At 45.1% G+C, this 15,872-nt stretch overlaps 1 protein-coding gene across 1 annotated transcript in view; it reads right to left on the bottom strand.

Annotated features, from left to right (window-relative positions):
• Positions 1-15,872, bottom strand: part of DISC1 (DISC1 scaffold protein) — a 314,498-nt gene that overhangs the window by 205,861 nt on the left and 92,765 nt on the right. The window contains 1 exon segment of the mRNA XM_065401455.1: positions 11,144-11,198. Coding sequence (XP_065257527.1) covers positions 11,144-11,198 — 55 coding nt within the window.

Genomic DNA, 15,872 nt, shown 5'->3' with positions numbered 1-15,872 from the left:
ATGGATAAATTCTGGACTTTAATCATCAGGGATGTCAAATGATCTCTTTCAACAAAACTAAATGAAAGAGATAGGGGAACAAACTACTCACTTAACTTTCTTTAGCTAATCATATTACTGCTATTTTATGCTAGTTATATTCTACATAAACTAAGCTTTCCTTTTGCTATCTCCATAGTGGCTACCATTATTCATTACGATAACTTGTCCTGCTACAAAAGAAAGCCTTTTCCATAGGTAATGAAAATGCTGAAGATTAAAAAATCCAGCAACCTTCTCCTCTTTCTCTGATTTGCCTGATTCAAACAGCTCATGTCTTTTGTGATCCCAACTCTACTTTCCAACCTTCCATTACTCTCAGTGACCAACACAGTATACATCAGTCATACCTAGTGATGTAAGTCAAGGACTAGGAGCTAGGAACCTCCTGAATTCTATTCCTAACTTTAACAATGAGTCTGCCCATGACCTTAGGACAGTTACTTACAGCCAAATCCTGTAGTCTCTACTCAAGAACTCTCATTGAAATCATTGGAAGTAAGGATTCAGAATTTTGCTCTTACCCCTTCTGCCAATTTCCTCATCTGTATAATGGGTACAAAATACTTATTTACCTATCTCATAGGCTGTTAAGAGGTTTACCTACAGAGGTTAATGTTTGTAAAAAGTGTTCTGAAGATGAAAAAAGCCCAAAAGTACTATCCTTATACCACTGGATATTAGGGGCCCAATCCCATATTCCTCACATAGACAAGTCTCACTTTGAAGTCAAAGGGAGTTTGGAATGCATAAAAGGTATGGAACCCGGCCATGTGTGACTTCATATTTAATGCAGCTTTGGGGTTTATATTACAATACATCATTAATGGGGTTTTTAAAAAAATATTCTTTGTGTTTTTCATATATAGGTTTCCGAAGAGCTTTAGAGCAACTAAAAACCATCTTAATTTAGAGCCTAATCCTGCAAATCCTTATTCAGTAATCCTTACTCAGCCAAGCAGTCCCAGTACAACAACTGCGGCCCAGGAAAGAAAGGAGTCTTAGGATCAAGCCCTAAGAAAGCAAATACTGATGAGAACATTTGCATAGTAACATCCTTTTACATCTTTTCCATGTGTGATATGTTAATCTACAGTGGCAGGAATGGGGTGGGGAATGTGGGCTAGAACACTAAAATTAACACATTCTTTCAAAAGTGGAATACAGTCTTTAGCATTCACTGTAACAACTGCTTAGAAAAACAGGGAGATGGAAGCTCTGTTCAATGTCTGAAGCAAAGGGCAGCACTCTGTCAACAAGCATACATCCAAGTACAATAATATACTTCAGCATCACTGCTTGTTATTGGCTCAAGTCCTGTATTACTTCTCAAGGGAAGGGAATGGGTGGAGGAGTGTTCACTTTGTTAATATGTAGTGTGTGGCTATTGCCACCTCAACTCAAAAATGATGTAGTAGAAACAGAAAAGATAGAAAAAGCCAATGTAAATATTAGACGCACGGGAGGCTGGAAGATAGCGATCATCAGAGAGAGATTTACTTTGAGAGAAGAGTAGGAGGAGATATGATAAAAGTATATAAAAAGAAATAATGAGTTGGAGAAGGGCAATATTGTGCTTCCTATTTATCCTCTGAATAAACAAACAACAATGAGGGAATGCAATGAAATGTTTAAAAATATTTTATCTATTTAACATTTACTATTTTAAGAAACAGATATAATCTGTGGAATTCACTACCGCATGTTAAACTAAGTAATTTTTGTGACAGATGAGTGACCTAGGAAGCATGGAAACTCCAAAAAGCTATTAGATTCAGATGTGCCAGATGCTAGCCGCTGGGATTAATAATACACTTTTGTATCTGTAAATGTTATAGGTATCTTTGTGAACTAGGGACAGTATTCTAGCTCCATGGGGGAGGGTTACTGAGCTTCGCCAAGGAACTAAAATCAGTGGGACGTGATTATTGCAGATCCTGGGACAGGTAAACAGCTTCAGAGAAGTACCACCCTCTGCAGTTAATTGCATATATTAGTTCAGACTGCATTCAAGATACCCAGGAGACAAGAAATAGCTTGTGGTATAAAAAGCCAGCCTGAACTGGCTGAGAGGACCCTCGTTTTGATTAAAAAATTGTCATGAGTTTGTAACCAAGAGGGCAAAACCCTGCTAGAAGGGTTTGAAGGACTGGAACCTGCCAGGGTCTCATTTTAGAAGATAGTAAACTTAGTATGCATGTACACTCTATTGTTTCATTTTATATTAAATGTTACTATCCTAAAATAAATGTATTGTGCTCTGTAAAAGCTGGCTGGTCACTAGCAACCTTGACATTGTCCCTGAGAGAGAGCAAATGGTAGGTGCTGGTCGCTGGTGAATTGCTAGGAGACTGCAAACAAACTCCTGATCTGAAGGGAGAGGGATGCAGGTCCCCACCCACAGAGAGGTGATGGCTGAATGCTTGAGACCTAGTAAGCAGTAGCTGTTAGCAGACCATAGAGAAGGCAGAAATGCAGTTAACCCCGGAAGTATGACAATTTTAAGAGAGAGACAAGTAGGGTGAGGTAATAGTTTTTATTGGACCAACTTCTGCTGGTGAGGCCTTGTCTACACTACACAGTTAAAACAGTGGATGCATGCACACTGCGATGCGACTTTTGGCGGCAAAAATGCCCTGTTTTGGCAACAAAATAAAACCACCCCGACAAGAGACACAAGGCTTTTTGTGCAACATGTTTGTCAACAAAGTGCCAGTGTAGACACCACACTTGATTTTATTGCTTTAATTGGCCTCCAAAAGGTGTCCACAATGGCCTCCACAATGCCCATCTGGTCAGCAGTTTGAATTCCACTGCCCTGCAGCCAGATAAACAACCATCCACCCCCTCCCCCTTAGAAACCCCAGGAATTTTTGAAATTCCATTTCCTCTTGGCTTGGCATGGAGAGGTCTCATTGCATCTTCCCAGGTGACCATGGCGGCTTATCACAGCAAATGCTCTCCTGCTTGGACCACTGCAGAGCTGCTGGAGCTGCTCAGTATACGGGGAGAGGAGGCTGTGCAGTCCCAGCTGTGCTTGAGCTGTAGGAATTTTGATACCTACGGGCAGATTTCTCTAGGCTTGTGCGAAAAGGGCTCTGATTGGGACATGCTGCAGTGCAGAGCGAAGATAAAGGAGCTGAGGGCAGGCGTACCATAAGGCGAGGAAGGCAAATTGTCACTCCGGTGCTGCACCTAAGAACTGCCAGTTCTATAAGGAGCTGGATGCTATACTCAGTGGCGACCCCACCTCCACCGCCAAGAGCCCCGTGGATACTTCAGCGGGCCTGGAGGCAGCGGAAAGAGAACCTAACCCAAGATGAAGAAGAGGTGGGGTTAGATGACGATGTGGAGCTCCCAGCAGAGTCACCCAGTGGGGCAAGCAGCCAGGAACTGTTCACCACTCTGGAGGTGTCTAGCCAGTCTCAGCAGTTGCTCTCTGGCGAGCAAGAAGCAGGAGAGATGCCTGGTAAAGTGGCTGCAGTTTGTGTAGTGCAGAGGTGGGTTCAGGATATAGAAATGTACAAGGCTGGCTGTGTTTCTGTGTGCTGGACATTTCCCTGTGCAGCTAATCAGGAACAGGCAGAACAGGGTGTTGATGCACACCGAGATCTCACGGGAATCCTCCAGAGAGATCTCTAGGAAAGTTTTCTGGAGGTACTCGGCAATTCTCTGCCAAAGTTTCCTTGGCAGAGCTGCTTTGTTCCTTCCCCCATTGTAGGAAACTTTCCCGCGCCATTCAGCAATCACTTGTGCAGGGACCGAAGCAGCACACAGGGGAGCAGCATAGGGACCAGGGCAGAAGCCACAAGCGTGTAGCAGATGTACCCTCACTTCCCTGCTTACCCTCAGCAGTGAGATATCTATTATAATGACCCCCTCCAGTGGAAAAGTGTGGGAGAATTTTAGAATTTTTTCGCTAGACGGCTGCACCGCAACCGTTGCAGAGTACTCTTTTCCATCATGTAGCACACCACCTCCCAGCTAACACTCACCATGCTTTGGATGTTCACCGAGATGTGTGCTTGCCAAGGGTCAATGAGAAAGCGATGGTATGTTACCAGAGGTGTATTTTACTGAAACGTTTCAATACTATGCATGAACTTAACAATCATGTTTCTGTGCATTGTTCTTTGTGCTTCGGCAGATGTGGCCTTGAGGAACACCCCAAACACGCTGGCCAAGCGTCTCCGCCAGATAAGAAAGTGCCCAAGACCAAGAAAAGAAGACATGTTCGGGAAGGTACTGCACTTCTCCAATGCAGAGAAAAGGGAACTCAAGATGTGGAGGGAAGCCGAAAGGCAGGACAGAAAAGAAAATCAGGAGTTTGTTAAGGACACTACTGAGTGGATGATTAAAATCATGGAGGAGCAAACGCAGATGCATGCCTGCCCTCCCCTGCAGCACATTCAGAACTCTTTTCTGTGGCCCCTCCCCAAACACCGCCCGCACAGTCCTTTCCGCTTTCTGGGACTTCTCGGTTTCCCCTTCACTCCAGCCCCTTGGACAATTTTCAAAATGATAGCTGGACCTACACACAGCTCTGAAAGTCTGCCCTTCCCTGGTACCTCGTTTCCCACCAAGCACTTTTGTGTGTGTGCGTGTTGTTTCTTGTGTGTGTTTCTTGTGCGTGCATGCGTGTTGCTTCTTGTGCGTGCGCGCGTGTTGTTTCTTGTGCATGCGTGCATGGGGGGGGGGTGTTGTTTCTTGTGCAATAAAAGCAAAAGTTTTTGAACGGTAATCATTTTTGTGTCCTACAAATTGAGATACCAATACATAAACAGACAGTTTAATCATTTGCTTACTGGAATATAAGGCCCCACATTTCACCATTGCTTCCTAGAAAAACTACATGTAATGTACCATTGCAGCACCAACCACAGAGGTATACATTACTGGCTCTCATTTTCAAAGTGTTGCCTCAAGGACTCCCTGATTCAAATTGCCCCCCTCTGGGCCCCTCTGATAGCCCTGGTATCTGGCTGCTCAAAATATGCAGCCAAACGGTCTGCCTCAACACTCCACCCCTGAGCAAACCTTTCACCCTTAGCTTCACAAAGATTACGCAACGTACAACACACAGCTATAAGCATGGGAATATTATCCTCATTGAGGTCTAACCTGCTATAAAGGCATTGCCAGCGCACCTTTAATCTGCCAAAGACACATTCCACTGTCATCCGGCACCTACTCAGACTGTTGTTGAACTGCTCCTTACTGCTGTGCAGGTTTCCCGTGTAAGGTTTCATGAGCCATTGCTGTAAGGGGTACGCCAGGTCTCCCAGGACCACTATGAGCATTTCAACATCCTCCCTGTAATCTTCTGGTCTGGAAAGAAAGTCCCCACTCGTAGCTTTCTATACAGGCCGGTGTTCCTGAAGAAGTGTGTGTCATGGACCTTCCCAGACCATCCCGCATTGATATCAGTGAAACACCCACAGTGATCCACCATGGAGAAGTACCCCTTCCTATTGATGTACTCCGTCGCAAGGTGGTCTGGTGCCAAAATTGGAATGTGTGTGCCATCTATCACCTCTCCAGTTTGGGAAAACCATTTCTGCATAGCTGTCCACTATTTCACGCACACATTTCTCAGAATCACCATCCTTCGTAGCAAGATGCGATTAATTGCCCTGCACACTTGCATTAACGCAGCCCCAACAGTCTACTTCCCAACTCCAAAATGATTTGCGACTGACCAGTAGCAGTCTAGAGTTGCCAGCTTCCACACAGTGCTTCTCTACCAAAAGGGCAGCTCTCATTCTGGTGTCCTTGCGCCGCAGGGCTGGGGCGAGCTCTAAAGCAATCTAAAGTTGCTCCTTTCCATATCATACAGCAGGGGTCTCAAACACACGGCCCGCGGGGTGATTTTCTGCGGCCCGCAAGCCCCTCCCAGCCCCCCCACCTCCCCCAGTGTTTACCAGAGCAGTGGCCGGACGTGCACCGGGAGCAGGGCAGGCTCCCTGCCTGCCTGCCCTGCCCTGCGCAGCTCCGGGAAGAGGCTGGAACATGGGGAAGGGGGGGCGAAGGGGCTGTGTGTTTCTGTTGCTTGAGGCAACACCCCCAGCAGCTCCCATTGGCCGGGAACAGGGATCCGCGGCCAATGGGAGCTGCTGGAGGCAGTGCCTCAAGCAACAGAAACACAGCCCCTCCGCCCCCCCTTCCCCACGTTCCAGCCTCTTGCGGGGGCAGGGCAGACAGACAGGCAGGTAGGCAGGGAGCCTGCCCTGCCCCCGGTACGCGCCGGGCCAGATCCTGCCCCCCGAGCCCCTCCTGCAGCCGAACCCCCTGCCCTGAGCCCCCTGCCACACCCTGCACCCCGACGCCCTGCCATACCCTGCACCCCGACCCCCTGCCTCACCCCTCACCCTTCCTGCATCCCAACCCACTGCCCTGAGCCCCATGCCACACCCCTCCTGTGCCCCGACCCCCTGCCGTACCCTGCACCCTGACCCCCTGCCCTGAGCCCCCTGCACCCCAACCCCCTGCCCTGAACCCCCTGCCGCACCCCACACTCCTCTTGCACCCCAACCCACTGCCCCGATCCCCCTGCTGCACCCTGCACCCCTCTTGCACCCCGACCCCCTGCCCTGAGCCCCCTGCCGCACCCTGCACCCTGACCCCTTGCTGTACCCCTCACCCCTCCTGCACCCCACACCCCAACTCCCTGCACTGAGCCCCCCACCACACCCCACACCCCTCCTGCACCCCCTGGGGGCAGGGAGGGGGCAGAGTTGGGGTGGAGATTTCAGGGAAGGGGTTGGAATGGGGGCAGGGACGGGGTGGGAAGAGGCGGGGCAGGGGCGGGGCCTCATGGAAAGGGTGGAGTGGGGGCAGGGCCGAGGGCGGCGGGGGGGGAGGTGTCAGTAATGCGGCCCTGGGGCCAATGTACTAGTCCTCATGTGGCCCTCATGGTCATTTGAGTTTGAGACCCCTGTCATACAGCATGTCAGGCAACTGGGAGTTTCTTCAGTTAGAACTTTGTTTCCCACAACATGAGATACACCTCCTATAAAGTTGCGACAAACTATCTGGATAAGGTGGAGAACAGACAGCCCTCTCAATTGTTAGTGAGGTTTCAGCTTTCATTTTAAAAAGTCTCCAGATGTTATGGTTGAAAATAAACATTCAAAATGTGAAAAAAGTGTATCCAAATCAGTGATTTCTGCCTAAAATTGGAGAGAGCTTGAAGCAATAGTTCTGAGGTGTGAAATGACCCATTCATTTCAGTGGTGTGCCCTCAGATGTCAATGGCGACATCTTAAATGTCACCACTGTTAACTATATCACTGCTCATTAAAGCATGTAAGAAAGGAAAGGAAATATCATATCATCATATTATGAAGATCTACACCAGCATTTCCCCAAGTGTGGGTGGGGAAGGAATACAGTGATATATAAATTAAGACAGGTTGTCATTTAATAACACAGGGCAGAGCTGTTGGGGAGTGACTGGTTTCATTTTTCATTTAAAAAAAGGGAAGAAGGTGGATCTGGGGAACTACAGGCCAGTCAGCCTCACCTCAGACCGTGGAAAAATCATGGAGCAGGTCCTCAAGGAATCAATTCTGAAGCACTTAGAGGAGAGGAAAGTGATCAGGAACAGTCAGCATGGATTCACCAAGGACCAGTCATGCCTGACTAACCTAATTGCCTTCTATGAGGAGATAACTGGCTCTGTGGACGAGGGGAAAGCAGTGGATGTGTTATTCCTTGACTTTAGCAAAGCTTTTGATACGGTCTCGCACAGAATTCTTGACGGCAAGTTAAAGTAGTATGGAATGTATGAATGGACTATAAGGTGGATAGAAAGCTGGCTAGATCGTCGGGCTCAACGGGTAGTGATCAATGGCTCCATGTCTAGTTGGCAGCAGGTATCAAGCGGAGTGCCCCAAGGGTCGGTCCTGGGGCCGGTTTTGTTCAATATCTTCATTAATGATCTGGAGGATGGCGTGGACTGCACTCTCAGCAAGTTTGCAGATAACATTAAACTGGGAGGAGTGGTAGATACGCTGGAAGGTTGGGATAGGATACAGAGGGACCTAGACAAATTAGAGGATTGGGCCAAAAAAACCTGATGAGGTTCAACAAGGTCAAGTGCAGAGTCCTGCACTTAGGACGGAAGAATCCCATGCACTGCTACAGACTAGGAACCGAATGGCTAGGCAGCAGTTCTGCAGAAAAGGACCTAGGGGTTACAGTGGACAAGAAGCTGGATATGAGTCAACAGTGTGCCTTTGTTGCCAAGAAGGCTAACGGCATTTTGGACTGTATAAGTAGGAGCATTACCAACAGATCGAGGGACGTGATCGTTCCCTTCTATTCGACATTGGTGAGGCCTCATCTGGAGTCCTGTGTCCAGTTTTGGGCCCCACACTACAAGAAGGATGTGGAAAAATTGGAAAGAGTCCAGCGGAGGGCAACAAAAATTATTAGGGGGCTGGAGCACATGACTTATGAGGCAAGGCTGAGGGAACTGGGATTGTTTAGTCTGCAGAAGAGAAGAATGAGGGGGGATTTGATAGCTGCTTTCAACTACCTGAAAGGGGGTTCCAAAGAGGATGGATCTAGACTGTTCTCAGTGGTACCAGATGACAGAACAAGGAGTAATGGTCTCAAGTTGCAGTGGGGGAGGTTTAGGTTGGATATTAGGAAAAACTTTTTCACTAGGAGGGTGGTGAAGCACTGGAAAGGGTTACCTAGGGAGGTGGTGGAATCTCCTTCCTTAGAGGTTTTTAAGGTCAGGCTTGACAAAGCCCTGGCTGGGATGATTTAGTTGGGAATTGGTCCTGCTTTGAGCAGGGGGTTGGACGAGATGACCTCCTGAGGTCCCTTCCAACCCTGATATTCTATGATTCTATGATTTTCCTTAAGTGTGGATTCAGCTTTCTAACGTTTGGGAAAATTCTGAGATGCTGAGAAACAGTATATTAGAGAGAGAGAGAGAGAGAGATGGACTAGCAATCTTTGTGTTTCAGGATATAAACCACATATTTGCCAAAATCAGGAAGGAGTTTCCCCTCCAATTATATAGCATTGTGGAATTAAGCACATTAAGGCCATTTTAACTCTCCATCTAAAGCATTCTCCAGTCACTGTGAGAGAAGACTAGTGGATCATTGATCCATTATGGCATAAGGAACCACTACATTCTGTGATACAGGAGGGCCAGGGAGCAGTGGGAGAGTGGTAGAGGGGAAATATATAAACCCTAGGCTAATTAAGGCGTGGTTCCCTGTAGACTAGGGAGGGTTGATACAGGTTAATTGGAGCACCTGTAGTCAATTAAGGCCCTGTCAGGAACCTAATAAACCCCCCTGCTTCAGTAGTCAGGGAGGAGGAGGAAGGATAGAGGACTGGAGCTTGGAGGTGTGTTGTGAGATTTGAAAGACCAGAGAACCGAAGTAAGGGAGACCCTGCCCCGGCAGGGCAAGGAGACTCCCTCCCCCAATGTCTAAGGACCGAGGGTGACCCCACCCAAGGGGGAAGAGGGTAAGAAACCCGCAGGGCTTGAGAGGGGCTGGGACTCAGAGCGAGGAGCAAACCCAGACCCCTCCCCCGCTTCCCTCCTCTACTACCTTCTTGGGTCACTAGCGGGGCCCTTGTCACCCAAGAGCAGGGGCAAGTGATTGCGTCTTAGCCCCACCCCACCCCAAGAAAAGTGCGGGACCCACCATACGAACATCGGCCATCTTGTTACAATTCTTTATAGTGGCTGGAGGATATGGCAAACAAGAAACTGAAAATCAGATTTGAGAAGGAGTAGCAGCAGTATCTCAGATGAAAGCAATAGTGGTAACCCAAAAGTTTCACACTCCTCCTATTCTTCATATGTCCAGGGTTTGGAGAAATTACCGGAATAATTATGCCTTTTGTGAGAGGGGTACCAAAAACTTCCCACAAAAAAAATAACAGTATAAGTATCTACATTTGTTAGATATTATAGGCCACAAATGCAAAAATAGATATTATGCATATACGTCACATACGAAGTATGTGCCAGTGAGCACAAACAGACTTGTGTGTCTGCATATTTTGCATGAATGAAAAAACAGGCAAATGTATGTGCAAGTGAGTGATTGCATGAGTAACAGCATATTTCCTGCACACAATTACCGGTTTGTAGCAACAAATCAGTATTTTGTACATGCCATTTAAGGCACTGATGTTTGAAAAGGAAGCCTCAAATCTAATAGTACACATGATGGGTGCTTCGCTACTGGAAATTCACTGGGCGTTAGGCACCTAATTCCCCAGGTGCCTTTGAAAAATTCACCCTTAATGCACCTAACCACCATGCCACAAGTACCATATAAACACATGGATTACATGGTAACTAATCTCCTGAGTCTGCAAACAGCTATGCATTGCTTAAATGTACTCATATGAGAAAGTGACATTAATCAGTGGGACAATTTATATGCTTAAATTTAAGCAACCGCATAAGTGTTTGCAGAATCAGGACCTAATGGAGGATGATATAAAAATGAAAGTCAACAGGAGAAAATACAATACTCAAGTCCATTAAGTGTCCTGGAAACTATGATGCACTATATGATTTTTTTTTTTTAAATATGTGTGAGTATATCTAAACTTTACCCAGCTGGGATGAAAATGTAATTCATTTATCATAATTACCCTGGGTCTGATTCTGATTTCCATTTGCACTATTGTAACTCCTGAGTAACATCGCTAACTTCAATGGAGTCACTCTGGATTTACACCAGTGAAACCAATATGAGAATATGGCTTTTTCCTGAGAATAAAGACATTCAGTTGTGACCAGATTTCACTTTCATTTCATAAAGCTGACAGTTCTTTTCTAAGCTGAGGCCAACAGATTGGTTTCTATTGTGAACAGGAGCCAAGAAATATTACATTTAATGAACCATTCCTTTGGCAGACACACTAACATTTTTGAATGCCTTGACCTAGTTTAGATTTCTTTTTTAAACAGATATTAAGAATATTTATATGTTAAACATATTCAGAAGAAATACCATACATTTGGCCTTTCAAAAGACACAATATTATATTAAAAAAGTAATGCATTATCTTTGTTTCTTAAATGTACTGAAAAAAATGATAGTTGATATGCACTTACTTTGGCAGTCGTTTCTTTAATGGACATACTCAGTGATTGTTCTTTTTCCTGAAGGCTAGAAGGATTAAAAGAAAAGAAAAATGTTGACCTTCTTTACTAACCATGGTATGTTACACAATCTATTTTTTCATAAATAAGTACACAAAGGCTTTAAGAGGATTCTTCCAAGCATAGAGGACCAATGTCAGGATAAAAATCATATTTCTCTAAAATCTTCAGTTAGTCTGTGTTACTAATAACACTGCGCTGCAGATTATTAGAACTAAAAGATTTTTTTTCAGTCTAGTTTACTTGTTCTCAACTGATCCTATTTGTTTACTTTTACACTTTATTCAGCATGGATAGTAAAACTAGCCTACAATGTATTTCACCAATACGTTTTCATGTACCACATACTCAGTAATAATATATATTATTATTTTAATTATTATCATCAGTAGTATTAATAATTTGTATTATTTGTAAAGAAGTAGCGCCCAGGAGCCCAAACCCTGGAACAGCATTGCACTGTGTGACGCACTGCACAAATACATAACAAAAAGAGAGACTCTGGCCTCAAAGAGCTTACAATATCGGTATTGCATTGTGTTCAGGTTTCCACACACTCTAGCTGAGACCTCACTAGTGCTGAGTAGAGCAGGACAATTACCTCCTGGGTAACTGGCACTTCTGTTATTACATCCCAAAATGATACTAGCCTTTTTCACAACTGCATCACATTCAATTTGTGATCCACTATAACCCCATGATCCTTTTCAACAGTACTAGTGGCTAGCCAGTTGCTCTCCATTTTGTTGTTGTGCATTTGATCTTTTCCTTCCTAAGTGTAGTATTTTGCACTTGTCTTTACTGAATTTCATCCGGTTGATTTCAGACCAAATAAGTAAATACCGACAGAGTTACCCTTCCACAATCTAAACTACAAAGAGGGTTTCCAGTTTTTAATTTGTTTTTGGTGTTTGTGGACAAATTATTATTCAGTTTCAGAGCGAACTATAAAAACTAGTTTTCCATTTCCGATTTTGGTGGTTTAATCAAATGTTATAGCAGGAATCATCTGGTGCACAGTGGCCTCAACCAGCTCTACAGCATGCACAGGACCCTGCTGTATTTTGTAGGCAACTTTAATAGGCACCACACACAATGGGGCTATGCAGCAAACAACACTGCAGGTAAAGAACTGGCCACTGGGCATCAGCAAAGGATATGCTCCTCCTTTTAGATGCGAAACAGTGCATCACTTTCCACTCTGCAAGATAGGACAGGATACTGCCCTGACCTGATGTTCATCTCTAAAGATGATACAGGTACGCTAATACCCCCATTACGGATTGTCCTTGATGACTTCCCAAACTGCCTACACAGACTAGTACTGACCATATTGGCATTCAAATTCCAGTTCTCTACTCAAAACCAGCGCTGCACTGGAAATTCAAAAAGCAGACTGGGCCACTTTCTCTATGACTGTGGAGAACACAATCTCCCACATTCCCCCAATGGCGAATACTTGTGACCATTTTACTACGCTCCTAATCTCCACTACAAAGAACATCATCTTCCAAGGACACATGTCATCGTACACTCCTTGCTGGACTGCAGAAAGCCAAAAACTCCTCCACAAATATGAGTGCAGAGACCGTCCTACTGTCACTGGATGCAGCAAGGCAGAAACGGTGGCTTGGCTGTGTAGGTCTAAACTTCACACACTCAAGCAGATGCACCTGGAACTTGCTGAGATACCTGGGGGCTGCAAATCCCATGTCACTAGGCCGCAAGTGAAAGCCAATGCTACTGGTGATAAACTTTTGTGGACATAAAAACAGCCAGTGGATAAACAGTATCGCAGACAAGTCCAGCATCAACTTTAGCAAGTGATGTCCACGTGCAATCCATCTTCCCAATGGTCTGGACCATTCACAAGTAAGGATATCAATGCAGCCCGGAAATTCGGAAAGGCAGCAGGGAAAGATGCTATCTATCCTGATTTCCTATATCTGGGTCCACTGGCACAGAAATGAATGATGGAGCTTTTCACAAATATCCAGGAAACCAGTGAAATCTCCTGCCTGTGGAGAGAAGCCAAGGACATTGACCCCTAAAGCCTGGAAAACCTGCAGATTATCCTTCTAGTTATAGACCAATCTCCTTTCTGAACACCATCTACAAGGTGATGGAGTGTATGAGTCTGACCCAAATCAGGCCCACTGGGGACACCAGCCTACCTAAGGAACAAGCTGGTTTTCTTCTGCACAAAAGTTGCTGCGACCAGTTCCTGGCCCTCACTACAAGCATCAGTGCTGGATTCCAGCAAAAACTCAAGACCGGTACCGCTTTCATTGATCTGTCAGCAGCATATGACACAGTCTGGAAGGATGGTCTGATACTGAAACCGACCAAAGTGATCCCCTGTGCGCGGATTCTTAGGATGCTGAACACCACGCTTAGCGGCTGAAGGATGCGCGATGTGCCTTGGAGGTCAAACCAGCAAGCCATGCACTTTGAATAATGGGTGACCACAAGGCCCTGTACTTGCTCCAACACTCTTCAACGTATACACAAGTGATATGCCTGAAACAATAGCACAGAAGTTTGTGTATTCTGATGGTCTGGCACTCACAACCATTACCATTACATCTGACCTTAAGATCATGGAAGAGTACTTCCAAAAGTGGCACCTGAAACCAAATCCTAGCAAATCTGTAGTCTCTACCTTCCACTTGACAATAGACTTGCACAAAACACTCTGTCGAGTTTATGGTGAAACCGTGCGTTATAACCCAAAGCCAACATATCTTAGTGTCATTCTTGACTGCACACTGACCTTTCATGAGCACCTCAAGAAAGTAGCATCCAAAGTGAAGACTCACATCAACATTATTCGAAAGTTAGCAGGAACAAACTGGGGAACAACTGCCCCGGTGCTATGAAAGTCAGCCTTGGCCCTGGTGTACTCAGTTGCAGAGTACTGTGTGCCAGTGTGGACAAGAAGCTGCCATACCCAACTTGTGGATAGGCAGCTGAATCAGACCATGCAAATCATCCTGGGAACTTTAAAATCAACACCTCTACCATGGCTTTTTATATTAGCAAACATCGAACCTCCATCTATCCATTGAGATATAGCTACATCACAAGAACTTAAATGTGCTGAAGACTACTCAGAACTTCCCATCTGCCAGATTATGGATAACATACCCTAACAACACCTGAAATCACAAACACCACTATAGACCACCTGTGACCACCCCATGTCTCTGGATCCGGACAGGGAATGGCAATGTGTCTGGACCTCATCTACCATTCCAAACAAGCACTTGGTTACTGACCCAACAAGTTGCCATGCAGACATTGGACCACACTGAAATGAATCCGAACAAACCATAGAAGATACAGCTACTTGATGCACAAGTGAAAAATCAAAGACTGCCCTTCGTACGACTGGTGAAAACATCCAAACCACTGAACACATCAAAATGTAGTGCCCCAAATATGGATTCAAAGGTGAATTGGATGATATCCACAACATCACAGAGGAGGACTTGAAATGGCTTATGGACCTACAACTGCATCTACAGAACGTTGCTCTGCAGATGCCGTATGCCAGAGACAGAAAAGGAGGAATCACTTATGCATCTTAAAGAATATTCCATCATCTAATCCATGCACCACAACTGGAATGATACAACCATGTCCACTGGCTACAAACGGTCTTTCACCAAAAGAGGATTTTCCTCAGGTTTTTGAGTTCCCAGTTTGTAGCAGAAAGAAACAAGAGAATTTACATCAAGAGAAAACAAAAAGATTCAAAGCATGTGGTAAGACAACCCAGATCTTCAGCTATCGAGTATAACAACAGGAATGTGTCAGTGGATACTGAGCCTGTGAAGTTTTAATAACCCAGACCCATTCAGATGACAGAGGCCAGGAAATAAAATTCAGTCTCTTACCAGTACTCCTGTGTCTCACACTGTTACTACAAGAGTAGCACTCTGCCTGCTCAGAAGCTCACTCACACACTCTTCCTTTTGGCTACCAGAGAGAACTTTTTATAGAGCTCCCTAATTTAGCACTAAGGTCTTAACTGGACCACTAGGCTATATTCTGATCCATTACCTCACTCTTTTCTAGCAGAACAGTTAAGAAGCAACTTAACTGCCTATCTGCTGATGCTCAGATAGGACCTCTGCATCCTATCATAGGACCATTTAAAAATTATTTTTGCTATCCTATATAGTATAACTCACACACTGAGATTGCTAGGCTATTGACCTAACTGATCGAAAGACTGGAATGAGACAGGAATTCAATTAATACGAGATTTAGCTGACAAAATGCAGGAAAGGAAATGTTTTTGACTTTCACGCAATTGACAGCAATCTATATTTAGCATGCAATTTCTTCAGTTCATGTAGCTAGCCAGGTAGGTTCATTATTTAAACCTCCAGCAACAGACCTGGACACATTTTGGGGGATAAAATAAGGTGATCCTAAAAGAAAAGCAGCACAGATTTACAGAATGTATCTTGGGGCCTCCCCACATACACACAGTCTCCATCTTAAGAAGCATGAGCTAAGGAATTAGATTACTGGATGATGAATGATGTAATATACTGGCAAACACATGTGATTCAGCCAGGGAACTTCAGGAAAGGCTGGGAATGCCAGAGATTTAGAATATGTTACTGACTTGACACTTAACAGTAGACTATAGGAAAACTTAAAATTACCA

Source organism: Emys orbicularis, chromosome 3, assembly GCF_028017835.1.
Source record: "Emys orbicularis isolate rEmyOrb1 chromosome 3, rEmyOrb1.hap1, whole genome shotgun sequence".
NCBI lineage: Eukaryota > Metazoa > Chordata > Testudines > Emydidae > Emys > Emys orbicularis.
This window is presented reverse-complemented; position numbering and strand designations above follow the sequence as displayed.